Source organism: Hirundo rustica, chromosome 3 (genome assembly GCF_015227805.2).
Source record: "Hirundo rustica isolate bHirRus1 chromosome 3, bHirRus1.pri.v3, whole genome shotgun sequence".
NCBI lineage: Eukaryota > Metazoa > Chordata > Aves > Passeriformes > Hirundinidae > Hirundo > Hirundo rustica.
The window spans coordinates 76198477-76225394 of NC_053452.1; the positions used below are offsets into that span (position 1 = coordinate 76198477).

Genomic DNA, 26918 nt, shown 5'->3' on the forward strand with positions numbered 1-26918 from the left:
AGGCAGTTGGTGCTGCTGCTGCTTGTGAAAATCAGGCATTTTCGGATTAAAAGCAGAAAGCAGGTGATTCGCTTGTGGTTATTTATAGCTATAAGCTGATAACACATTTTAAGACTCAAAGGTAAAATATATATTTATATATACTTTAATTAAAGGAATATAAAGGATAGCATATTATTCTTTATGGGAGTGGCCTGAAAACAATCACAGAATAGCTCTTCAGTACAGCTCTTCAAGACCTCGTGGCCCAAAAGTCTTTTAGCTGCAGATAAAAATAGTCTTAAGGTGTAGATCTCAGGAGTTCAGGGCACAGAATTGCACTCTCTTCCAAAAGGAACTGTCAGTGACTGCTGCATTATTCACTGGTAAGAACACCTCTTTCCCTGAAGCAGTAGTGAGTTCTCACTGATTGCAACTTGTCCTCTTACCTTGCACACTCCCAGCTGGATAAACGACTTGTGTTGGCATCTGCTCTCACATTTGTGATGATCAGACTCTGGAAACAGAACCAGCAAGCACAGAAATAATATTCTTGTTCTGGACAGCTTTAGGGATATGTAGAAAACCTGAGGTAAACTGTGTGTCAGAAGTACTTACCAAAACCAGTAGGCTGGGTAGGGATGAAAGCTGGGTTCAGTGTTGTATGTTTGCCCAAAGTGGTACAAAATTTAGGACATCACAGGTAGATCAGGAGGTCATGCACAGGATTCTGCAACCACGACAGTTTTAAAAGCCAGGGACATTCAATGGAAGGATGGCAGAGCGAGGACATGGTGATTCCGATACTTCAGCTCACCAGGCAGCCTTTGCAGGAGTTCTGCACAGCTGCAGGTGGCAGGTGAAGCCAGCCTTGCTCTCCCATCCTCACTCCTTCCAGCTGAGACCCCTCAGCCACAGCAGGGTGCTCTCTGGCTGCTCTTGCATCCACACTGTTCCCTTTTCTTACCTGGCAATAATTAACTGGGCTTTGCTCATCTGGCAAGGGCTATGAGGCATTTTCTGACTTCAGGTGCAACAAAGCACCCTCCATCTGTCCTGTAGGTCCTGCAAGAAAAGCAGAAAGACCCAGGCAGGAAAGTGTGACACAAAAACTTAAAAGACAAAGAGGTTGCTGTGAAAGACCTCTGTAATCAGTGGAGCCTGATGATTAAGAGCCAGAGCAGGATCCTGACACTAATAGGAGCATATGTGTTGTCCTGAGGCTCTGTGGCAGAGGTACCCCTAACCAATATAATGCGATTGCACAGCTGTTTAAAACTGCCATTCACAGTGCAGACAATTGGTGACAACAACCAGAGAAGTAGAAGTGTCTAAAGGGCAGAAGAAACATGATAAATAACTTTCTTGTCTTTCAGACCTCAAAATAAGAGGCACATGCTGCTTTGCATGAGGAAGCTGCCCCCCTCTGCTTCTCAAACCTAGGCCACTGCTGCCACTTTCTGCCACTACTCAGAAGTCATCTTAATCCATCCTAATCCCTCTCCTTGCTCTCCAGAAGCAGCAATTTAGAAATTATTCCATAGCTAGAGCTGTGGAAAGCTATGAGACCTAGGAATGAAAGTCTCCAAACTAAGTTGAGGCATAGAAAACACACTTTGCACAATTGTCCAGAAGTGCCCTGGGCTCTACAAATGGGAAGTGTCAGTTCTGCCTCTGAAACAAAAGTGGATCACTCACCTGGTATGGTACCTCCGGGATATGACTCAAAGCCCCTGCACACATTTTGGTTTTTTTCAGCCATCCTCCTCTTGAAAATGAGACATGTACTCTGTTTGTGTCCCTGAAAGCCACGCCTAAGTCAAAGTTCGAATACCTGCCTGGCTTGGGCCTTCAGCCCACACAGGTAAACAATTTCTGTAAATTGACTGTTCAGAGAGCTGTCCCTTGCATGCAGATTTCCAAGAGATCAAACAAATTAAAACAAGAAATTAAAATATGTCTTGATGTACAGCCTATCCAGCTCCCACACAGCACAGAGAAAACTCCTGCCTAGATATAGGCATACTTGGTGCACAGAGAGGAGATGGTGTTAGCAACTTGAGTCAGTGTGCCAGGCAAAGACTGTGCAGCTGCAGCTCTGCTCAAGGCAACGAAAGTGAGAAAGCTCAGCCAAAAAACCACAAAAAACAAACAAACGACCAACAAAAAACCCCAACAACAACACACCAACAAAAACAAAAAAACACAACCAAACAAAACAAAACCCAAACAACAACAACAACAAAAAGAACCAAACAAAAAAAACCCCCACAACAACAACAAAAAACAAACAAACAAACCAAAAAACCACACAAAAAACACCCACAAAAACCCCAAAGAATAAAACAAAAAACCCAACCCAACCATAAAACATCCTAACCTGATAATTACGGAAAAGGAAAGGTGATGTTCCGCCAGCACACTGCCCAGCGGGAGACAGAAATGATAATAAAGTTACCTCCTTGTAATCAGGCCCTTAAAAGTTAAAAGATAGTTTTGATCAGAAAGTGCTGCTCACTGGACAAAGTCAAACCTGTTCCCGTCCAGCAGGCATGGGCTACTGCTGCAGCACACTGCACATGTGGCATTAGCAGGAGCATCAGCAGCAATTAGATAGGTCTGCTCAGGCAGCACAGAGGCAGGGAGCTGATCAGTAGGTAAGGCAGAGAAGTGCAGAGTATCCATAAATCAGAAATAGAGAAAGATTTAATTACATGCTTGGTTAATATTTACAAACATTGACATTTTTGTTCAATATGTAAATAAAACAGAGATAAGAGACAGGGGCTGCAGTAGCCAAGCAAAGCCAAAATATACCAGGTTAGAGTATTTGCTGTGAGCTGGCATATGCCTGGAGAGTGGAATGGAGAAACACTATATAAACTGAAAGAATAAATAAATAAATATTGACATTGTTCTACACCTGTTTAGCCTCTGGAGAACAGTGATTTGTGGGACCATATGTTGGAAAAATGAGACTGTTCATTGATAATTGTAAATGTGGTGACCCCTTGCAGACTGGATATTAAAAATATTAAGTAAATGGCACATTTTAATTATACAGTAAAGAGGCTGATCTCCACGATTAAAAGACTGCAGCTGTCAGGAAGAATTGATCATATGACAGAAGGTAACATTTATTTGGTAGTAGACCTTGGTAAATGACATCCCAAACAATCTTTAGATTCTCAGACAAACACATTCAGTTCAGACTTGAGTTTAACCATGAGGCTTCATTTTCTTTGCCTTCCAGCTGAGACAATTTTTATCTGTTCCTTATATCCTAAAGGGCTTGTTTGTTTTTTATTTTTGTATTAATCTCTTTTGAAGTATTTAAATTTCAAATGAAATATTATTAAATGAGAAACTGTAAACGATGGAGTTCAGAATTGGAAGTCAACACATTTGTTATTCTTTTTGCCAAAGGTATTGAGTAAGTTGCATAATTAGCACAGTATTATATCATCTTTTTCAACATAAACAGAGCTTTTTTATTGTCTTTGAAAGCGCCACTGGTGAACAACTGAATGTGCAGACTCCAAAGAGCAGCAGCCCAGGAAGAGCTGAGAGCATCCACAATGCCTGACGAAGTTGCATAAGGAAATGAAGAAGACGTAGCAAATAGTCACCAGCAGAAATGCACAGCACTCTCAGGGATGTGCTTCTACGTCTGAGGCCAAGGAGAGAAACTACACGCAGGCTTTGTAACTTCCTTCCTGCCTCTGTGATCCGACTTTAAGACAAATGTGTGATGGTAAAGCAGCAGCCCAGGTGGATTGATTCTTCTCACTGACCCAGAGGAACCCCTCTATACACAGGCTTTGATGTTTTCCTCCCTCCACTTCTGCTTCTGTGAAGCGCAAGGAATGTGTCACATTGTGCCGATCCTGTGGTGAGGCACTTGCAGAGTCTGAAGGTTGGGGCACGTGAAATAAGGAGCTGGAAGAAAGCAGGCTGCTATTCCATTGGAAGCAAAGGGGAGCGTAGGCCCATAGAATACCTCTTCCTTTCCCTCCTTGCTAACATCCAGCACCTGCATGGCAAAGCATACAAAATACTTTTGGGATCACAGAAGAAAGCTGAAACAAATTTGCTGGCACCCATCTCATGTATTTATAATCCCAGCAGAAAGGGAGTTTCAGATAATTTTTAGATTATTTATGGATCTGGCGATCCATTTGCTGTTCTCATCACCCAACCCAAAACCTGAGTGCTTAGGCACTTGGGAGCAAACAATGGCATTGGATCCTGCTTCCTGGCAGGAGAATGTGCAGCCATGCAAGTGGAACAGAAGAGCTCCTGTCAGCACAGAGCACAAATTGTTTGCCAGCTCCAAGGTATTTAGGGGGCACAGAAGCTCTATGGAAGATGGGAATACCAAATAAATTACTGACTTAAAGTAAGTAAAGGTATTTGAAAAAAGTGGAATTTTTTCTTCCAAAGGAGAGAGCAACCTCAGTTTTCCTCAGCTGGAAGATAAAAGGGCTAGTTTTGCTGGTTAAAGCCAGGCACACTGCCAACAGCTGAGAGGGACAGCACGCATAGCTCTGCCAAATCACTCATTATTTTCTTTTCCCTTTTATGTGGGGACTGTGTCAAGCAGGCTGCCAGTTCACCACCAGTCTGGGGCTGTGGACAAATGTCCACTTAAGAAAGCAAGATCCCAGGATTATTTTTGCTTGTCACTAAGCCGTATTTAAACCCAGGTGCAATACTGCAAAGTACCTGTTGATTATAAACGAGTCCACTGGTGGAGGACAGCTGCTACCTCTACACTGTGCTATTACTCCATCTACGCATTATATGTCAGCTATATCCAAGCCAGCCTGAATGTCTTCTTCCAACAAATTTTTTGGTATGGTATCCCAAAACTTGCTAAAACACAATTATACTAATGACTAGAACATGTTTCTAACTGTTTATCTTGCATTATCTTACTCTTTATAAATTCATGCTACTAAGTGTTCAATATAAGACCACAATATAGTCAGCTTGGTGGCCTAATATACTCGTTTCTTATGCTAAGCCTAACTTCTAGTCTTATGGGACAGTTTGGAGGTAAAATTCTAAAATCCAAAAAGTTGGAAGCTAATAAAAATGTTGTTTATCAGCAAAAGTGCAGAAACTGAGATATAAACAAGAATTTCTGTCTTTAACTGCCCAGTTTATCATAAAGCAGTGGCTGTGATGAAGAACTGCTTCACTCAGAAACATGCAGAAAGGTAAGAATTCCTAATTGCTGTACCAAAATACCTGAAAGCCATGGATCTGCAGGTGAGCTGCTTTTATAAAAGACAGAGGAGTTTGCTGGACAGCCTATTGCCTAGAGCAGGGATCAAAAAACTTTCATTGACGCTTTAAAGCAGCAAGCAGTAGGGCAGGTCACAGGCTGACTTCACTAAGTCAATGAACAACTCATTAACTCGCCTGCCCTTCAGAAACACAACTCGGAAAGAAAATAAAAATCCCAATATGTGCTTGAAAAATTCTTAGCCCCATCATCCATTTCTGCAACCCTTTTAATTTTGAACTTGATTGTGTAACCTGTGAATATATACACATTATTTTGTTCAAACCTTGCCAAAGGAAAGACAATTCAACCCTGGTTTACTGGAATATCTTAGAGGAATTGCATCTATCGGCTCATCTGAAAATACTTTTAATCTGTACAGTATTTCTTCTCTGTTTATGCAGGTTCAGCGGCTGCATAAGAAATATCCTTAATCTCTCCACTTCACATGTACTTTCCTTTTTTAATAACTACTGTGCAAAACTTATACTTGCAAAATTATTGGAAAAGACTTTAAAAGAAACCTAAATCGCTCACCTGGATACATGCCAAAGGCTCATTTGTCCAAATCGAATAGCCACCAACTAAATATATTCTACCATTGTGGACAGCAACTCCAGACTCATTTTGACCTAAAGCAAAGAAGGAAATAGAAACCACTTTCAGTGTTGAATTAACCCTTTTAACACCAAGTACTGTAATGGGATACAAACACTCCTGGCAGTAACTTGACTGTTTCAGAATTCCCAACATGTCGGAGTGAAGGTGAGGCATAGGGGCAGTTCCTTGCTCTCTGCAGGAGCCCTGCCGGGTGCTGCCCAGATGAGCATTCATGTGGCTGCACAGGGGACCATCTGCTCCCTCCTCACGTGTGCCACAGGTGACAGGCACGGTCCTCACCTGCCCCTCAGCCTCCATCAGACTTGAAGAACCAAGCAGCCACAGAGGCTGAGTGCCCCTCACGTGCTTCCCACGCCTGCTCAGCCTCACTCCTCCAGGTACACGTACGGACAAAATCGCAGGAGCTGCTGCGCAAGCTTATCCCCATAGCAACGGCATCCCAACAAGTTTGGAAGTTTCTAAGGAAAAATACAGCCCTAAAATGATCTGCACTACACAGTTCACCAAACACATTTACTGCTAGTTGTACTGACAGAAATAAAGTCTGAAATAGCTTTCTTAAGGTGCAGGTTGTGGAAACAACCTGGAGGCAGTGGAGAGGAGGCTGCCTCACAGCATTTAGTGGGGCAGGGTCAGCTCCAGAATGAGTAGCGCTCCTTCGGTGCCAGGGTTTTACAGTTGCAAATAAGATGACATCCTTCTCAAAGGCTGTCAGTTCCTCCACATAACAAAATAATTAACTAGTGAGCAAAAGACACATGAAAAACTAGTTCTGTTTGACCATGTGTGATTCCTTTTTAATCTATGCTTCTCTCCCTAGTGTCCATCAAGTGCTCTGATGGCCTGACTTGGCAACCAAGCAACACTGCTGTTGCTGCTTCTCTAGGAATGTGTCACACGCCTTTCTGGAAGTGTGGCCAGCAGGTTCAGGGAGGTGATTTTGCTCCCCTACTCCACTCTGGTGAGATCCCACCTGGAGTGCTGTGTCCGTCTCTGTACAGGAAGGACAGTGACATGCTGGAGCCAAGTCCAGAGGAGGCCACCAAACTGATTAGAGAGATGGAGCACCTCTCCTATGAGAGAATTGGGGTCTGTTCAGGCTGAAGAAGAGAACGCTTCAGCGTGACCTAATTGTGGCCTCCCACTGCCAGCAGAGAGCCTACCAGAAAGTTGGAGAGGGACTTTTTAAAAGGGCATGCAGTGACAGGACAAGGGGCATTGGCTTCAAGCTGGAAGTGAGTAGGTTTAGATTAGATACTAGGAAGAAAGTCTTTACTGTGAGGGTGATGAGGCTGCCCAGAGAAGCTGTGGATGCCCAATTCCAGGAAGTGTTCAAGGTTGGTTGGTTGCTTTGAGCAATCTGGGTCTAGTGGTAGGCGTCTCTGCCCATGGTGCGGGGCTGGAACTAGGTGATCTTTCAGGTGCCTTCCAACCCAAATCATTCTATGATTCTATGATTCTCTGTCTCTCCCTGTGATTCAAGGAGATCATCTGGGAATAGTACCAGGTGGAGGTGAACTTTGCTGAACTGGGTGGCAGGGACAGTGAGCTGCAGCATTTTGCAAGTTCCAGCTGTAACACTTCTTCAGATTGTTGTAGTTCCAGTTGCAACAGAACTTTACAGTTCCTGTAGTTAACTAAGTGCTCAATTCATTTCTGACTTGATGGAATTCCAACAAGGACACATCCTTTTGGGTAATTTATTAAGATACTGTTTAGAAATAATCAAGAGTTAACAGATTTCAGTCAAAGCTTTGCCCTGTAATGCCAGCAGACACCACTACAAAATGATGTTACATGGTAAAGACACATCAGTCACTTGTACACTCAAACAGGGAGCTACACCAATACCACAGGCAAGCTTTTTGAGAATTAAAAAAGAGTACTGGTAATATTATGAAAAAATATATTTTACTGCTTAATTAAATGAAATTTATCTGCACCTTTTTCAAAATTAAATGTACAATGTGCTAAATCAAAAGTTTTGTAGATAGTGAATGAATGCCAGAACTGTAATGAAAAGTGTCTTCTTGGCTAACAGTGGTCCCTAAATTGGAAGCATTTCTAGCAGTGTCATGGAGTTCCACATACTAAAGGCATCTAAAGGGAAAAGATGTTTCAGTTCAACACTAGTGAGTTCCCCTTTTGTTCCATGCTCACCTGTCAGCATGTTGAAGCTGCAACGGGTCCACTGGTCAGTGTCTATGCTGTAGGAGTCTATGTGACGGACCAGGATCCGATCGTTGTTGTAGTCGAGGTCATTCCCACCTAACACGTACAGCTTCCTTTGGACAGCAGCCATGGAGTGATAGACTCTCCTCTGCAGCATGGGGCTACGGCTTAACCACTTATTCTGGAATGAGAGAGAGAGCTTGTCTCAGCACTGCCCAAAGAGGCACCCATAGTGGTAGTGCAAGGAACAGCAGCACAGAACTGGTTTCTTACCCTTGGTCAGGAATCACAAGTGCATACACTGGTTCTGTTCATATGCTAGACATGTGTGTTGGTTGTAACACTGAATAAGGATAGTGGACTTTGAACTCATGGTTTATAGTTCTCACATTTAAGTTCATTAATTTAATGGCATTTCTTGCCTTTTTTTTTTTTTTTTTTCCCCTAGCTCATCAGATTTCAAAGTTGTTGTATTTTTTTTCCTTTATAACTCAGTAGCAAATTCTCCTTAAACCAGACTATTAAATATCTCCTTTGTATACAGTGCTAAAGTTATCTGTACCAATGAGCTCTGTTATGAGAGAAGAGAGATTCTTCTGCCTTTCGTTATTAAGAAGCTTATTTGATCTTATCCTTGGGGAATAAAGCAAGAGCAAAAATAATTTCCTAAAGAATCTTCTCAAATGATTCATTTGGTTTAATGTCAACCCTTTATTTGTGGCAACTTAAAAAGTTACAACCTTTTGAATATTTTTCTTACTCATTAACAATATTCAAGGATTTCACCTGTTTAGGGAAGAGGCCGGAAGACATGGAAGACAAAGGATTAAAGCAGAGTATTTTATACCCGAGAAAACAATTGCTCCAGCTACGTCTAGCAAATCAAACAACCTGGCAACGGATGAGATTAATTTAAGTGGAGGAAGTTAAGAATCTGTGAGGAAATTTTTTGTGATACATGTGCAGCAACTCCAGAGGCTCGAAGCCTTCTGCCTTTTAACCTCCACAATATATAGCTATACATTTCAATGTGCAATAGTTGAATATTAGGCATTAATGTTTGCATTAGTAGTCCAGTCTCTTAACACCAGACTATAGAACACCATCTGCTTTGCAAAGCCTGCCTGCATCCCCTGATTATATCTTTAGCTTCCTCCACTGCAGTGCCTGCCAGGTGAGCCTCAAAGCACTGCAAAGGCAGCGAAACAGAGGGGCCTGGCAGGGTCATTTCTAATAAGGCGGCGTGTGAATACTAATCAGTGGTGGGGAAGCAGAGGTCAGCCCAGCCGGCTTGTTGGCAGGTAGCTGTGTGCTCGGTGGCAGATGGCAGGCATTATCGACTCGCCACAAAGGCCTCGCGCAGGAGCAGGCGCCGGGGCTCCCTGATAGAGCTATTGAGATTCCGTGCGAGATGCAAGCAGATGTGATGGTTTCCAGTACCCACCGTAAACAATATGCCAGCAGAATTTTTAAAAAGAGCTTGTGTGTACAAACACGAAGCAGACATCGTTTGAAGAATGCAAGTGCACAACTGCTCTGTAACTCTTCACGCGCCACGCCGGGTCCCTCCGCCTCCCTCAGCACGGTACGCTGAGGCAGCCCCAGCACCGCTACTCTGCGGTGCAACTTCCACATCAGCAAGTGAAGAATCCAAGTGAAAGGTACACAATAGAGACATGGTATCCAAATATGTGTCCCCCTCACAAGCAAAGTAAGATTGCTGCCTGTATTTGCCACTTGGATTTAGGACAGTCAGCATTGGTAGTCAATGATAAAACTGCACCTGGAGAAGAACGAGGCAGGTGTGTCATCTCCTGCTTCCTGCTTCAGGCCTCGTATGTGCTGCGCTTTAAAAAGTCAGTGGGAACCACATAGGAGTATCTCCTGGCACAATTTTGTTCCAAATACAGCAATCAAAGCCCCTATCCTACAATCAGAAAAGTCAATACTCTTCCACGTGGGTGTAAATCAGGCTATGCAACTCTGATTGCAAGCTTAGGACTTTTAATTCCTAACACAAGCAAGAGGGCATAACCATGCCCTAACCCTCTGAAATGGTTACTGAGCCATGCTAACCTAATCAAAACACATGCATAATGTATGAAATAATCCCTAAAAGATATTTTAGGTGCTTGGGTAATGAAATGATAGGCACCCTTGCAGTCAGCAGAGTAAGTCACAGCCAGGTAGTACAGTTCTCAAAGTATTTAGGAAACAAAAGGCCCATATATGCAATTCAAAACAGAAATGCCAATGACAAGGAGCGGTTTTGGAACGCGGACTTTGAGTATACATTGCTCAGGGCTGCTGGATTACAAAAAAACCCCAAACCAACAAGCAAAATAAATACTGATAAATACAAGGGATTTAAAGCACATTCCTGTATTTAATCCAAGATGTTTCTAATTCCTACAGGCTTAAAAAACATAATGAGTTGTCAGGGTTTCCATTACTCTGTTAAACTCACATATCAGTACAAAGTGAATTTAAAATACCACTAATTCAAATGGTCAGTGCTTCTAGCCTTCTACAAAATATTGGTATGTATTTGCCAAGAGATCTGTTTGAATAAAAAAAATATATATAACACAGATACTCACCTGCTTAGGATCATAGACCATGAGTCTATTTTGATATTGTGCAGTATTTGTTACTCCTCCTATAAAAGAGTTTATACAGGTTACATTTTTTCACATAAGCAAAGCCAGGACCAAAATCAGGTACAACAAAATGACCAATTCAGAGTTCATTTGCAAATAATAATTACATTACATACCACCACTTCTGCTTACATTCCATTGCACTTCTCTAATCTGGTTGCAAGGGAAAAAGCAGCCCCATTTGTCAAATGTAGAGAAACACAGAGGAGCATCAATAAACACTTCCCCTACACTTACTGTGTAAAGCTAATTCTATGGGCCAAAAATGAATTAAAAATTGATCTGTTTATGCGTTACCGTGCTTTCAGCCTTCATCAAGACACAAAAATAAAATCCATTCCTGTTCCTAGGAACACATAGTGACACAGTTTAAAAGAGGAGGTGGGCTTGCATCAATGAGAAAGAAGAGGGCAGAGAGAAGCTCTGCTTTACCAGGAGCATGACAGGGGATATCACTGCTAGTCAGAAAGCACAGTTCAACCCTGTGCAACAGTGCTTATCTATACGTATGAAAGAAATTCCGTACTTAGTTTGTATCATAGAGAGAACATCTCCTCATTTAGTTGCAAACTTAGGTTGGAAGGTTTCTCCACAGTGACTAGAAACAGCCCTACCATTTACTTTTCAATAGTGCTCAGGAATGCAAAAGAGAGTCTGACCTGAGTAGATGCTGCAAACCAGCTGTTTACCTCAACACAGTAAAGAGACGTTTAATGCCCAATCATCCTCTTCTTGTTTTGTTTTAAATGGCAAATTTCACTAAGTAAACATTGAAAACTTCTTCAGTCTGTAATCTCACCTGGGCAAACATGTTTTTGAATGCGCTCAAGCCTTCTGGGGACATGGTGTCACTGCAGCACTGCCACCGTCCCTCTGTGATGACACTGGGCCCATGGGAAGATGGAATCAGAAATAACTCCTGCAAGCTGCGCCTCACCTTCATCCTGCCATGGGGTCTGGGCAGAACTAGGGCATGTCAATGGCCACACACCAGTCACTCTGTCACACTGACAGACAAGCTTTTATATCACAGTTTTAATGGCACATAGCAATATCAGACAAAATCCACAGCAATGACAGGAAGGATTTTCATCTTATTACGTTTCATTTTGTTGTTGCTTCCCTTTTTGTGAGGGCATACCCTGTTTCAGCCAGGACAGCAGCACAGAGACTTTCATTCCTGCTGGCTGAGATATGGCCCAGTCCCACTAAGGTTCTTGGGTTGGTTTTTTTCCCTCTTATCCCTAAGTTTTGTGCTGGGGAATCCTCATTTTGCCAGCCTCCAGCTAGGGCGAGGGCAGCATTTTGGTTCAGAGACATATTGTGATCTCAAAGCAACTCTTCCACCTCCCCCATATCATTTTAGGCTGTAGGTTGGGACTAGTGAGCATTCAAGTTAAACCAGAAGCTCTGCTCCAGACGGGCACCAGCTGTGCTTCAGTTCCTAATGTCAGCATAAGGGTGTGAAACAATAACTGGTCTTTTGGCTTTGGACTGTCTGAGTACGTGGAACATTTGAGCCAGAGGACCAGAACAAACCTATCCAAAGCAAAATATGTGATGGATACATGGTATAAACAGAGAGAACTTGGTGCCAAGGTTTTACCTGCTGATCTGCTCCTACTGGGCTGAGCTACTTGCTGACATAGAAGCACCCTCTGATCACTCAAAAAAACTTGAGTTGGGCCAGGAATCAATAGCAGAAACTATAGATGTATATATTTTAGAGTGTTTTCTTCAACTGCAGCAGCAAGGAGAAATGATGCTGCTACTTGGGTGCATCTCTGCAAGCACCAGCCTATACTGGGCACCTACAGAGGGACAGCAGCCCAAATTCCCAGGTCAGAGATGTTCACAGGCTAAAGGATAGCTGGGATGAGATGCAGTCTCTTCAAACTGTTTCCACCACACTGTGCCACACCCTGCCCATCACAGCACATGTGAAGTGCACACACAAGAACAGGCATTGGAAAGCAAGGACTGCTCCTGTGTCTGATCTCACAATCTGTTATTTGTCTCTACACTGTTGTGCAGCCTTCACATTTCTAGCGGTCATCAGCTGCATAGACAAAACAATCTTTTCTAATATCTGTTTTGCAATTTGATTTTTTTTTTAACGTACAGTTATTTTCACTCCCAGCATAATGTCTAAAATGAGACATCAGATTAGTATTTTGAAAAATAAAAATCACAGTTATTTCAATTATTACCTCCAGAATGTTAAACTATAGGAGACATATTTGAAACACAATGCTGGGTTGTACATCTCTATTCTGAAAGGACACCTTAATTTGGGGGGAAAGATGTGAAGGAAGAAGAGAAAGGAGAGTGTTGTTTCCTCATAAAGTAATAAAATAAGCAAATAGCAAAATTATTTCCTTCTCTTCACAAAGGGCCCCTCACATCAGGTACACAGCTTACATCTTTTCCCCTGCAATATTGCTCATCTCTGGTGTTTTATCATTACATTCCCTTCACATACCGCTCTTCACTTTTAGATTAATCTGCCAAAATGAGATGCTAAGGATTTGCATACAGATTTGACTACACAAAAATAGATCTGGAATTAATAACAGTCTCTATATGTTTTAATTTCTTCTAGACTGGAGTACCCTTGCCTCCAGCAGTATTCTTGGCTTTGAAAGTCATCAAGCTGATTTGTCTGCTCTTAGGTTATGATGCCACATGCTGCTACACTGTCCCCTGCAATCAAAGTGCTCGCAGAGATAGATTCCATGCCTTCCCCTAACAAGTATATTTTATAGATTGGCAGTTTTGATCTCCCCTCCCCAGGGGGATAATCTGCATCTTAACAGGTTTCTATAGATACATCTGTCATTAAATATGCCATCTTATATCTGCATCAATTTTCAAACTCTAGTTCCTTCTAACTTTGAAGTGCTATAGAAAAAGTTTAAATTTTTTTGCCAAAATTCAGATTTAACAAGTCTGCAATGTCCTCTTGAACTTTTTTTTTTTTTTTTTTTAAATACTACAGACTGCCGGGAAAGGGTGAAAGAGCAGCAATATGTCTCTTAAAAATAAGAAAAGAAGGGGAAAAAGAGTTTAAATGGTACTAAAAATAACACATACTTTCTCAGAAAATAAATGGGGTAATTCTAAGAGAATTTCTTAAACTTCTCTGTTGTGTTTTCTATGAGGAGAGGATAGAGAGGCATTATAATGAGAGATAGTTAAAAATACAGACTATGCTATTAAATTTGATGTCAAGCAATAACAGCTAATGTGGTAGTAACCCAACAGCTAGAGAAAGAGAGAAAAAAAAGTCTATCTGGTTAAATAACAGAAAATTTGCAGTTTGGTCAGCATTTGCTGTTTTTATAAACAGAGTGATGATTACACCACATCACCATGAGCAGCTTGCTTTGAGGACTCCAGTTCCTGGGAGGAAAGGAGCACCCTCAGGACAAGACTTTCTTGCTCTTACAGACAGGAGCACACCCTCATGAAAAGGCCATCATCCAACCCATGGGATCACAATGTTTTTACACGCCACAATAACTGTCCCTCACTCCCTTGTAGGCTGTAAATGTTGCTTCCAAGACCTGTAAATTCCCAACTCATGCAACAAAGCCCCTCTACAGGAGGAAATTGCTCAAGGATTCAAAAAAAACACCCCATCCATCCCTTTCCCATACTTGATAAACATTTGCATTCTTACAGTCCCCCCAAACACTCCACAAAGCGCATTGAGAAAGACCTTCAAGACACACTTCTAAAAAGAGAAGGGTAGGAAGGCAGTAGATTCAGCATTTGTCAATGACAACTTATAAGCCATATTTATAACGTGGCCTAGCAAGGCCTCCATATGACTTGAGAAATCTAATCCAATCCAAATCCCCCAGAAAATATCACAGCTCTCTCCACAGTCCCCAAGCGCTAGGCTGTGTGCTGGAATGCTAGTTCACCGGGAGATGTGTAAAACTACATGTTGGCAAAGAGCTCCCATGTGTGCTCCTTCCAGCAAATCCAGGGAATATATAGAAACCCACGACATGTACCCTTAAGGTACTCTACTATTTTAAAACACAAATCTCTGCTCTCTTAGGTGTACTGCGCCTTAAACACAAGATAGTCCTTTCTCAATATGCAAACCCGCTGCCTCTTACTGCAGCCCAGGTGCAGTGAGGACAGCTGAGCTGGAGCATATTGTCCCAAGGTAAGGAGTCTCCTGGAAGAGGCCAACAGCAGCTCTGATTAGTGCTCTTTGCCTCCAGATGCAATCGAGCCACAAATAAGAGGGGCACAAGACCTAGGTTTGTTTAAATCATTAAAGCTGGATGTTTACATTCAATCTAAGGAGAACCAGTGGCATCAAACCAATAATGTCCATCACTGAAAGGAGTGAGATCATTCATTCAAATACAGTAAAAATGAAGTCTGTATATATATGGAACATACAAAGACTAAGACTGGGCCACTAAGGCAATTTTTATGCACTTGTTAACTTCCCATTCCCAGTAAATCCTGCACTAGCCACACTGTAAAACTTGATTTGGATAGATTCTGTAAACTCCTATTATTCCAGATCTATTTTTCATAAAATGATTTTATAGACATGTGCTGAGAAAAAATTCTTTACTTCATGACAGCATACTGATAGTAAGGTCATACTATTCACCCCAAATCACTTACAAACTCAGAAGGATTCTTTAAGATATGTTATCACCATCATTTCCTTAGTCAAAGTCTCCACCATTAGGTAAAAACCAACAGTTTAAAAACCAAAAGAATGAATCTTGAACTTTGGGGAAAAAAAAAAAAAAAAATCTCCTATATTAAGTACAAAGCAACTGTACAGGGATGCCTTGTTTACCCCCTTCCCCCAAGCTGAGTTTCTATGTGCATGTCAAGATGTTATTTGAGCTGACATACTTAAGGTCAGACATCTCGGGCCTCTGCAAAACACCAGTGTAGCACTTTGTTTTAAACAAGATTTTTCATGTGCTAATCTCTGGAGCACCTAAGGCAAGGGGAAGTGTCATTATCCCAAGATGCAGGTGCAGGAATGGCCCAGAGCTGGAATGCCTGCCAGAGGTTCCCTGCCCCTTGATGTCCCCAGGGGCACTAGACCTATACCGGTGGAGGAAGGTTAACGTGGATAGAAAAGGAGGTCTCCAGATGCATGTGCACTCCACAGAGGATGCTGGGAAATGGGCATAGTTCAAGTCCTCGTTCTTATGGAAAACATTTCCCCGCTTTTATAGATAGTGATTGTTAGTCATGTTGAACTCCAAAGTGTTTAGTGTACTTTGTTTTCCTTTCACTGAAATACTTCACTTTTCAAGCATTGTGGCATGCAATTCATTTGTGAAATTGGTCATCGCATCAGTTGTTAATTGAGGCCTGGAAGGATCACCTTTCTATAAAATTTCCAAACCATCTGCCCAATGCAATGTCACTACAGAGAACTTATTTGTTGTGGCTTAACCCCAGTCAGCAACTCAGCTTCACACAGCCACTCATTCACTCCCCCAGCATGGGATGGGGGCTAGAATCGGAAAATTAAAACGGAGAAAATTTGTGGGTTAGGATAAAGAGAGCTTAACAGGTAAAGCAAAAACCATGCACACAAGGAAAGCAAAACATGGCATCAATTCACTGATTCCTATGATGTGTTCAGCCATCTCCAGGAGAGCAGGGATCCATCAAGCATAATGGTGATTTGGGAAGTCAAATGCCAGCACTATGAACCACCCCCATTTTCTCCTTCTCCCAGCTTTATATGCTGAGCATGATCTGGAATATCCCTTGGGCTGGGGGGTTCAGCTGTCCTGGCTGTGTCCCCTCTCAAACCCTTGCCTATCCCCAGCCTCCTCACTGTTGGAGCGGAGTGAGAAGCAAAAAACACCTTCACTCTGTACAAGCATTGCTCAGCAATAACAAAAACATCCCTGTGTTACCAGGACTGCTTCCAGCACAAATCCAAAACATTGCCCAAACTAGCTGCTATAAGGAAAATTAACTCCATCCCAGTCAAAAACAGCACATTATTTTAATAAATTATCATGTTTTGTTTTTCTTTAAATAAGAAAATAAAATAAGGACTGTGGGGGAAAAACAATAAATAATGACATAAATATGAAAATATGATGCTCAGAAAACTCAAGGGCACAACCCACTTGTGCTGAGCAGAAGGAACTGACCAGTGTGCAAAAGGCTCACTCTTTTAATCTGCTTCTGTCAGGTTAAAAACCCCAAAGAGGTGGTAGCTGCTCAGGAGTCCCTCTGTCACCTGAACACCAGCCACCCACCTCCTATTGCCAGTGCGTAAACTCATACAGAGATTTGTTTTGTCCATTTTCCTTTTCTGCTGCCTTTGTCATGATTTTATTATCTATTATTTTTGAATCCTTGTCATATTTGTCCCAAAGGAACAGCAAAGCAAAGCTGAAAATTAATCCAAATATTAACAGAAATCCCCTAAATCTAGTTAGCTTTTGATCAGCTAAGCCTTTAAGAGGGCATGGGGCTGTAGCAGAGGCACTGAGTAAGTAAATGGTCAGTGTGCAGATCAAGCTTTGATGATGCCCTCCACAAATAGAAGGGACAGAAACTTATATTATCACTATTTAATTTATTCCCTCACTAAAAAACTGGGCACATTTCCATGGTTCCCTTGCCAGCTGGTAGTAGCAGACTGACTTCGAGAGCTCTTTGCTGATGACCTGTATTTCCCAGAAAAAGCAGCAGGGATACAGCTCAGAAACATTTCTAACTCAGACTAATTTTTTAATTACTTAATTTTAGGCCACATACTTCAAAAATAGGTTCCCTCCTGCATTGCTAATTACTTTTATGCTAACATCTTATATTCAATGATGAACAGTGGATTTTCCTGCAGTGACTATGATACAATAAAACATCTCTCTGTACTATTCCCCTGTCCCTGAATGTACGTGTACCACGAGCTACATTCTGGTCCAAAGCAATTAATTAATAATAAAAAGCTAGCTATAGTTATTACGTCTCCATCCACTTTTCTTTTTAAAATAACTGTTCAATACACAAGCAGGTTTCAGTGTGAGAGTACAAAATTAAGATCAATATCTACTGAAGTGTAGTGCAGAAGTCCTCAAACTTCATAATAACCTGTCATAATTGAGCAACTCAAAACTTCTAAGCATTTTCTCCGAACCCATCAAAATACAACTGAAAAGCCGTGTCTACCTTATTCCACTGTTGGTAGCATTTTCAAATATAAATGGGACAATACTGAGAAAATAATTTCTGTGGTTTTGCCCAGTTTTAAAAAGTTCATCCAGTAGGCTTCCACTTACCTCTTCCACTGATTCTACAGCTCTATTAGAGGCATATCCTTGAACACAATATCACACTGCATTATTTTCTAAACGCGAGTGGAATTTAAAACACCCAGGCATGCATGCATTTCACCTACATAAGTAAGCACATGAATTAATTCTCAGGATAATTTACCCTTTCCTAGGAAATCTGGAAAGATTAAATTAAATCTTCAACCAGACCCATGTTTGACTTAAAAATTGCTATCAAATACTTTCTGGAGTTTTGACTGTTTAGTTTTGTTGTTTGGGGCTTTTTTTCCCACCAAAATTAAGACAAAAAGTATTACTTTTTTCATTTACTGAAGGAAAGACCACACTGATGGATTTCTAGTGCACATTCAATGATTTTATGTGAGAATGCTTAAAAGCATTTTTTAAAAGTCCAATTCTTCATAAATACTGACAAATGTAAACCACAAAACAGGAAAAAAGCCAGCAATCAAGACACAGCAGTAGTAACATCCATGTATTTCAAGTGCCCACTGCAGACACACATCCCTCTTCATTAATAAAATAGGAAAAGGAGTGAATAAACAGGATAATGCTCTGAATACACGCAGCTGGTAGCCTAACCCAGAAATTCTGTTCCTGTACTGTACCTGTGTCTCACCTCAGGATTCACACAGCACAAACTCCACCAGACTCCCTAAATGATGGTCACTAAAGATAATGATCCAAAGGACCTGCCAGGGATCTTGGTGATCTTCTGTGTTCCGTCCTGTTTTCAATTCCAAAGTCAACATTCATGACCTTAGTGTATATGTATTAAAATAGATACCTGCTAATTCCCCTGCCAGTGCTTAGGAATCCATTCCCATGAGGCACTTAATCCACAGGGACAGAAAGGTACATCTGCTAGCCTAAACTACACACTTTGAGAAGCACAGCGAAGGCCTAGGAAGCTAACTTAATCTTCCATTCATATTCCATCTTTTCCCCAGAGGCATTCCAGATCATATTAAAATCCCCAGAGGGTATCTATGGTGAAGATGCCAATCACTGAACATTTACCTCAAGGGCTGGCCCCATTTACTCATTAGCCTCCTTAATAAATATTATAAATATATAACCTTCTGTGGCACACTTCTTAGTAAAGGAGGTATATTTTTCTTGTCAAATTTTCTGTAGACAGCATCAGCTGTATTCCAAAATAACTAATACCAACTACAAAGACTGAGAAAACTAAGTCCTCCCATCCCCATCAATGGAACATAACAATTAAAGACTCAGTTGCAAATGACACGCTATTTTAGGTTTATAGGATCTATACATTCATCTATCTGTGCCATAAAGCTATGATTTACATCCAGACAGCCTCGTGCACTTGTTGTGTACAGAGCCATGGATGATTTCTAACAATGGTCATCTTGGCATGTTGCAATAACCTGAAGAGCAAGTGGGAGCAAATCATACATCTGCCTTCAAGCCCTGGAACAACACAAGCTAACAAGCACTTAATTTTCAATTTCATCATCAGGAGTAAGTGAATCATAGAATTATAGAGTATTCTAAGTTGGAAAGTACCCACAAGGATCATCAAAGTCCAACTCCAGGCCCTGCACAGGCTCAGGAATCACACTATGTGCCTGAAAGCGTTGTCCAAATGCTTCTTGAACTCTGTCAAGCTGGTGTTATGACCACCTCCCTGGGGAGCCTATTCCAGTGCCCAACCCAGCCTGTGAGTGAAGAACCTTTTCCTGATATCCAACCTAAACCTCCTCTGACACTTCAGGCCATTCCCTCGGGTCCTGTTACTGTCAAAAGTACCAGGTCACACTACAAAAACAATGTCTTTTTTTGTTTGTTTTTAGGAAGCACACAGAATTTATCACTGGAAATTTGTCCAAAAGTGCATTATCATTCCAGTTCACTGTGATTTATGAACGGTAACTGGAGATAGCACATATGATATCAGCAGCTCTGAAACACCAACTGTAACGTATAAGATACATTATGTTCCTATACTTCTAATGAGGCTTCAGTTCTTTGTCCTCTCTGAAGAGAAAAGTTACCATTGACATATAAACCAAAGATTTATTACTTTAATTCAAGACAGTATTTTGGTATTTTGTTAGTACCTCAAACTGTGTGAAACGTTTTCTACCTGATATCCAAAGAAGACCATCCACCACATATCCTGCATGGCATGAGAGCGACCGATCAAAGGACTGTACAAAGGTCCACTTGTTCTTCCTGGGGCAGTAGCGTTCAACTGTGGGCAACACTTGACGCAATTCGTTTCTGCCCCCTACGGCATAGAGGTACTCGTCCACGGCTCCCAACACAAAGTGCTCCCGGCAGTTCTTCATTGGAGCTATCTCCGCCCAGGAGTTAGTGCGGGGGTCATATCGACAGACAGTTCTCACGGCACATGTGCGCCCTGTGGAATGCTCTACCTCTCCACCGGCTACAAAAAGAAAGTCCCCCATGACAGCAACGCAGTGATGGCTCCTCCCCACAGGCATAGGCGCCAGCTCGCTCCAGTTAGCGATCCCCGCGATATGAACATTCTCTTGGTCTACTGGATTGAAGTATCGCAATTCCTTCACTTTACAGACTTCTCGTTTTTTCCCACCAATAATATAGAGAGTGTCTGACTGGAAGCGAGGCTTTGTCCTTGCAGTTTGCCAAACCGGCTGTGCATAGACGCTCTGGTGGTAAGCCAAGGCCTCATTAATGAGCGCTGTGGCAGTTTCACTGGCTTGGACAAGAGGATGAGTAAGAGCTACAGTATGGAGTGTATCCACATCCATAAGGCCAAAGCGGACGTACTGGAGAAGTTCATCCAGATACTGGTAGCGGCAGTTGTGTTCCAACCACCTCACAGCCAGCTAGAAGTGGGAGGAAGGAAGGGAAAAACAAGGCACATGTTACTTGCATACAACTCCGTCAAAATATGGTCTTTTGAAAATTACTTGCATTCTAAGAGCAGATATATACTTGCCTCAGTCATGGTATCTATGCTTCTAAAAAACAGCTGTGAAAGCCTATTAGTCCACATAAAAAGATACAGTGTATATACAAAAGTACTCTATTGCACCAGCTCCCCTAAACAATTTCCACAGCATTATCAGCTGCTATGCAATACTCTCACTGTGCAGTCTGTTAGTGTTGCTGGAGACCATACTATCCCCGAATCAAGCTGCTGGAAAAATAATATAAACATAGGGGCTATGGGATCACTGGATACCACAGGTACACTAGAAAGATGACTAATGCCACAAGACTACAAAGAAAATCTTTTTCTGCCCTGCATACTTCATCCTATTTATGACAAAATATTGAAGAAATACAACACATTACATACTGAATCCTTCAATATTTTTTTCTTCTTTGTAATTTTACTTATAAAGTTGAGAAAGGTGTAAGGGGGCAAAAAAAAAAATAAGTTAGAGAAGAGAGACGCACAGAAGAGGCCCTGCTAGTTTGGGGCACACAGGAAGCAACAATTTGGCAATTGCAGCTAGTATCAACCTTTAAAATTAAACATAGCACTCAAATTACATAAAGCTTATTGAATCTAACTGGTCCTAAAAAGAGGTTAGGAACAGCCTAAACCTTTTCAAGAATCGTTGTGTAAGTTATTCTTGAAAACATCCAGTAATAAAGATACCAAAATTTCCTCAGGAAAACCATTCCCATGCTCTGATATCCTCTCAGACAGATTTTTCACTTACATATGCAGAAGCTTTAAACCCTTAAACTCACTGCTCCATTTTCCACCTTTGGATTTATACTCCAGAGCAACCCTTGAAAATGGTTCACCCATACAGGATGAAAAGGATTTTGTTACCTTCTTTTTCCTCTCCACCTCTCTTGCATTCTAATATTGATGTGACTTTCCTCTTCAGTGAATCAAAAAAGTATTTCAATGCATCTTAGGTCATATTTTCTAAATCTGTGTTGCCTGGGTCACAGTTCTCTGTTATTGAAATCTTTAATGTTTGCTGTTGAAAACCGGACATAATCTTCTTCTTAAGGCTGTAGTAGTAGTGAATAGGTTGGAAGAATCTCTTTGATTGTAACAATCTATGCCACTCTTGCTTGTACATCACTATGTAAGACTGTCAGCGCACTATGGTGTCGCTGATCCATATACAAGCTTATGAATCTTGGTTTGTTTGTTTGTTTTTGTGGGTTGTTTCTTTGTTTGTTTAGGTTTTTGGTTTTTTTTCTCTGCAGAACTTCCACAGAGTGTCATGATTTCTCTGTCATTACCAAACAACTCTACTATTACTTTAGGCCAGTAAGTGACTGCTCCAGTCAAGATCATTCTCAATCCAAATCGTATTTGCAAAAGTGCAAGAAAACCATTTCTGTTGGAGTCCAGGGCATTCCTTTGGCTGCCCTGGAGGGTCAGGGACCTGGGCAGGGGGGTCTGGGACCCCAGCCCAGGGCTCAGAGAGACACTGGCTTTGATTTCAGTCCATGGGAAAAACTTCCTACACTGAGAGAAGGTTTACAGGCCACAAGAATGTGAGAAATAGTAGTTTAGCTTATCACAGAATGAGAAAATAATAGTTTTAGGTTCCTAGCATTGAAGTGAATGGGGACAAGATGGAGAATCTGGGGCGTTGTCTCCTTCTCCTTCTCCTTCTTCTTCCCTCACTCCATTGCTGCATTGACGTGGCACAAAGTAGTTAGTGAGGATTGGGTCAAAGTAAAGATGACCTTTTTAGTAATAGTGATAGACATTGGTAAGAAATAGTAAATAAGAAATATGTAGTAATTAGTATAAAAGATAAGGACAGCCCAGCTCAGGGGGAGACGTGAGGAATCCATGCAGCTGCGAACATCTTGTCGGACTCCGAGAAAATTGTAAGATAAGAAACAATAAACGAAGTATGCAACCTTGAAAAATCTAAACCTGAGAACTCCGTCTCTTCCTTCGGCTCGGCTTGGAGCTGTGCAGGGGAGCAAGGACCCTGAAACCACCTCAATGTTGGGGTAAGCCCCCGACACATTTCACCTTCTGATTTTCTGAAAACATAAATCCCTTATTATTCTTTCATCTGAGTTATTATCAAAGACATTGACTAGTTCTGGATAAGGACTAACTCTACTCAATCCTTCAAATCATTTTGACACAGAACTCGTGGAGTAGGTGTTTCTAACAGATAGCTAAAGATAAAAAAAATCCTCAGCTAAATCTTATGACCCTGTGCTGTTGTTGGGAATGTCACATAAAGGAGCTGAAAATAAAGGCTGCTCTTATTCATGGCTTTTGTATATGATGTATTAAATTTATAACTGGTTCTGTATTCTGGCAGAGAAGGAAGATCACAAACCAAAACCACCTTCTTGTTAAGATTAATTTGAAACACTTTTTCCTTACTGTGAACCCCTGTGAAACAAAGAATCAATGAGGGGCATAAAAAATGCAACAGTGGTTCAGTTAGTTAAACGCTGCGTTGAGTTTCAAATACATGCATTAGCTATATGTATTTTGACATGCTAGTAAAAAAAAAGACATTAATTAAATACATTTGAAAATGGTTTTGAACTTGAAATTGTTGAGCTTTAATAGTCAGGTGTATAAAGTCCACCAAACCCATATGTTAGGTGTCTCCTATTGAGTTGTATCAGGCAACTTCCTATTCTGTGTCTTTAGCCATGTGAATGATTCCTGAAAGGTATTTAGCTCTCATCATTCAGGTACTTGAAACTGAGAAGAAATTCAGGCTATTTTCAGCATATATCAGCTAAATAATACGGGGTTACTATATTGAGATAGAAGAATTTACAAAAACTCAGTTCTTATCTGTCAATACTTGGATCGAACGGACTTTGGAACTGTAAGTTCATGCCTTTGCTCACATTGAAAATGGAATCACAAAGGTATCAATTGGACTGCAATGACAGATATTACAGACTCTGTAAAAGGCACTAAAGTAAACCAGGATTTGGTAACCACATGTCTTTTAGAGGAAATTTGATATTAATGCCTTAATAATATCTTAAAATTTCATCCACCTGCTTTCTTTTATTGTCTTGCCTTTAGTCCTCCAATAAATACTGTATAAATGAGCAACACCACCTACAATCATACATTCAAAGAAATGGTACCTGCATTCATTTCTGGATATGGGATGTGTGATGATCTCCACAGAAGGCACAGACATCTCTGTTACAATAAATTTTCTCTGCTGTAGGAAGTTTGGCATATGCACCTTGGTTCATACTGAGTTAGGTCTCTACTGAGAATAGTCCTGGAGTCGTGAAAAAATGTTTCACTGAAACTTGTAATGTTTAACTTTTCCCTAAACCACTACAGTGAAGGTTGCAAAGTGATACAAAGATTCTGTCGGCACTCATGTGAGATGTATGATCTATTCCATGTCTTGAACCTAAACCTTCTCTATCCATTCCACACTATTTTATCCCCACTCATCTGTCCTGCATCTTTTCTATTAAAAACTTCAAACCTTTCCAAATTAACTTTATTGCAGCCTGCATGGGATTCTCCATGTGCTGCACCTCAAGGTATCTTTGGCCTATGTTACTTCTACCTTTCCCCTCTGACAAGAAGCTGCAGCAGCAATGGGGAGGGAAATGTGAATCTCAGGCTGTCTCTTGTGCAGGTTGCTACTGGCCCTTACGAGGCTCCATGTGTGAGGCCAGTTTGCAGTGGAAGACTCCATTTTATTGTATGAGTTTAGAAAGCAGGGCTAAGAACCCTGCACACCACCTGGATTAGTGCCTGGATTTATAGGCATTTGATGCAGAGAAGTTTCACTGAGTCTCAGGGTAGCAACAGAGGTGAATCACAATGTGTATAGAAGCTCCTGTCCCAATCAACTCATGCTACTGTTTGAACACAACCTGACTACAGTGCCCTGTGTGAACACAATCTGATTGATTCAAATCATGCTACTGTTCAAACACAATCTGCCCAGTGCCCACCTAATCTGTGACACTCCAAAGCAGAAAAAAGGCCTTAAGAGCTAAAAGCTATACTTTTTTTTATCACCTTGTCTTGCTATTTGTGACAGTAGCTGTTTTAAAATTAATTTGGGGTCACTACTTAAAATAAGTGCTAGAAATTTAACCTACAAATATAGGTATCTATATATATATTTAGAGAGTACAAGACAAACTCCTAAATTGTGACACAAGGTGATGGAACAGATCATCTGTTTTCAGGAACACTCATCAACTGAGCCTTAGACTTCTACACCGGTTTTGCAGCACATTGTTACCATGTTCTCTAGCAGAACATGATACCTCACACTATGGAGGCATGGAAGAAAATTGGGTGGGGGTGAACAGTCTAGCACCTATTGGAGGGCTAAAAAAGTTCAAAAGAAAGAAAACTGAATTCCCAAACAAGTCTTTCACTTGTAGGAGAAGTTGTCACTGGAGTGACGCAACACAGTTCTAACTTTCCTTCAGTGCGAAGGAGGTAAATATAACTGTCAACAACATATGGCAGACACAAACTTCCATGTATGAAACCAGCACACATCTGTATATTTATCAACACAATTTCTAACACCTTTATTCAGGCCGAGTTTAATCCAGACCCAAAAACCTGGTGCCTGCTTAAAAACTCCATAATTCACCCCATCAACAGAGTGATTATAGTGCTTATGTTTCTGCCTCTCTGGCAGTAACAATTAGCAACTATAATCAGTATTGGCAAAATAAACTCAAAGCCATTATAGACTTTATGACACTGCAAGAAAAGACATTCTGGCTTCTCTAAGGAAATACCACTAGCACTTAAAATTACAACTGTGTTTAAAATGCTAACAAGCAAGCAAGCAAGCAAGCAAGAAAAAAAAACAAAAAAAAACAAAAAAAACCAAACAAACAAAAAAAAAACCCCCACAAAATTTTTTTTGAGGTTTAAAATATTTGTATCAGTGCTAAATAATTTACAAAAACAAGGAAAAACTCGTAGTCCTACTGCCATATAGGCATAATCTGTTTAAACTGCTAGAAGCTTCTTTTCTATTAATTTTAATGTATGAGTGTGTGAGTAAAGGAAGCTACAGCCTAGTGCCTATATCAGCTTCAATAAATAATATATTTTGCCATATTCATCTTCCAAACTAAGTAAATGACAAAAGTAGACCCTCAGAAGGACAGGATTTTCAAACCAGATTAATTCTCTTATTCTAATGCCTTAACCCAAAGGATTTTTCTTCTCCAAGGTTACTTTATGTGATTTAGCGATGTAGTGCATTTTCAAAACAGCAGAAAAGAGATGGAAAAATATGCTGTGGCACACTTGGAGCACACATCAGAGTACATCTGAATGCTGGACAGCGAGTTCATTGTTTTTCCAACACCTGCTTCTGCTTCCAGCACAGTGCTTGAACAGTCCAAGTCACACGGGCTTGGAGCACAGTCCTAACCTCCCTGCTGTCAGTGCTGCACACACCACACACATCCCACAGCCAGAGAGGCCACAGAGGCAGAGGAGGTTAAAGCTGAACTAGGAATTTCACACCTGTTGAAGATAACCCTGCAAGAAGTAGCTACCCGGTCCTTTGGGCTGTCGGCTTTCCCAGGGAGCAGGAGAGGCCACCACACCTGTGCCTTGCCTGTTCAGCATCCCCCTGCAGTCCTTCTCAAGCCACTCTGCTGGGAAATGTGCCAGACCTTCACTTGACACCACACCAAGTTTTCTAATCAGGAAAGCCAAGCTACTTCATGAGTGCAAAAAAGCTTGACATACTCATATTTATTAGACTCAGGTTCACTCAGAAACTACTCTAAGTCATAAAGTCAGTGTCAGGGAAAGTTTCTGTTGACAAAGTTCCAAGAAAGAAACAACTTTTCTAAGCCTGAGCTCTGTGAGAGGCAGGGGCCACGGGAACTCTATTAAAAGTCATCTTGGGCTGCTCTTTAGTTGATGTATTCATG

The 26918-nt window shown here is 41.2% G+C and overlaps 1 protein-coding gene and 1 long non-coding RNA gene across 9 annotated transcripts in view; both read right to left on the bottom strand.

Annotated features, from left to right (window-relative positions):
* Positions 1-299: 299 nt before the first annotated feature.
* LOC120750404 (uncharacterized) lies at positions 300-2094 on the bottom strand. Its single transcript, XR_005699974.2, has 3 exons — positions 797-2094; positions 598-709; positions 300-496 (listed from the first exon to the last, which is right to left on the bottom strand). It is a non-coding gene; the product is annotated as an uncharacterized LOC120750404 (long non-coding RNA).
* A 448-nt stretch (positions 2095-2542) lies between these two features.
* The window catches only part of KLHL32 (kelch like family member 32), a 141792-nt gene continuing 117416 nt past the window's right edge, over positions 2543-26918 (bottom strand). For 6 of the 8 annotated variants that reach the window (XM_040057589.2, XM_040057587.2, XM_040057588.1 and 3 more), the window contains 5 exons: positions 20152-20878; positions 10663-10721; positions 8051-8243; positions 5807-5901; positions 2543-4012 (listed from right to left, as the gene is read on the bottom strand). In XM_040057589.2, the coding sequence (XP_039913523.1) occupies positions 3851-4012; positions 5807-5901; positions 8051-8243; positions 10663-10721; positions 20152-20878 (1236 nt within the window). In that variant the 3' untranslated portion in view covers positions 2543-3850. Of the gene's footprint in view, positions 4013-5806; positions 5902-8050; positions 8244-10662; positions 10722-11606; positions 11679-20151; positions 20879-26918 lie in introns of those variants that run through there. The other 2 variants (XM_058419613.1, XM_058419612.1) reach the window with 2 other exon arrangements.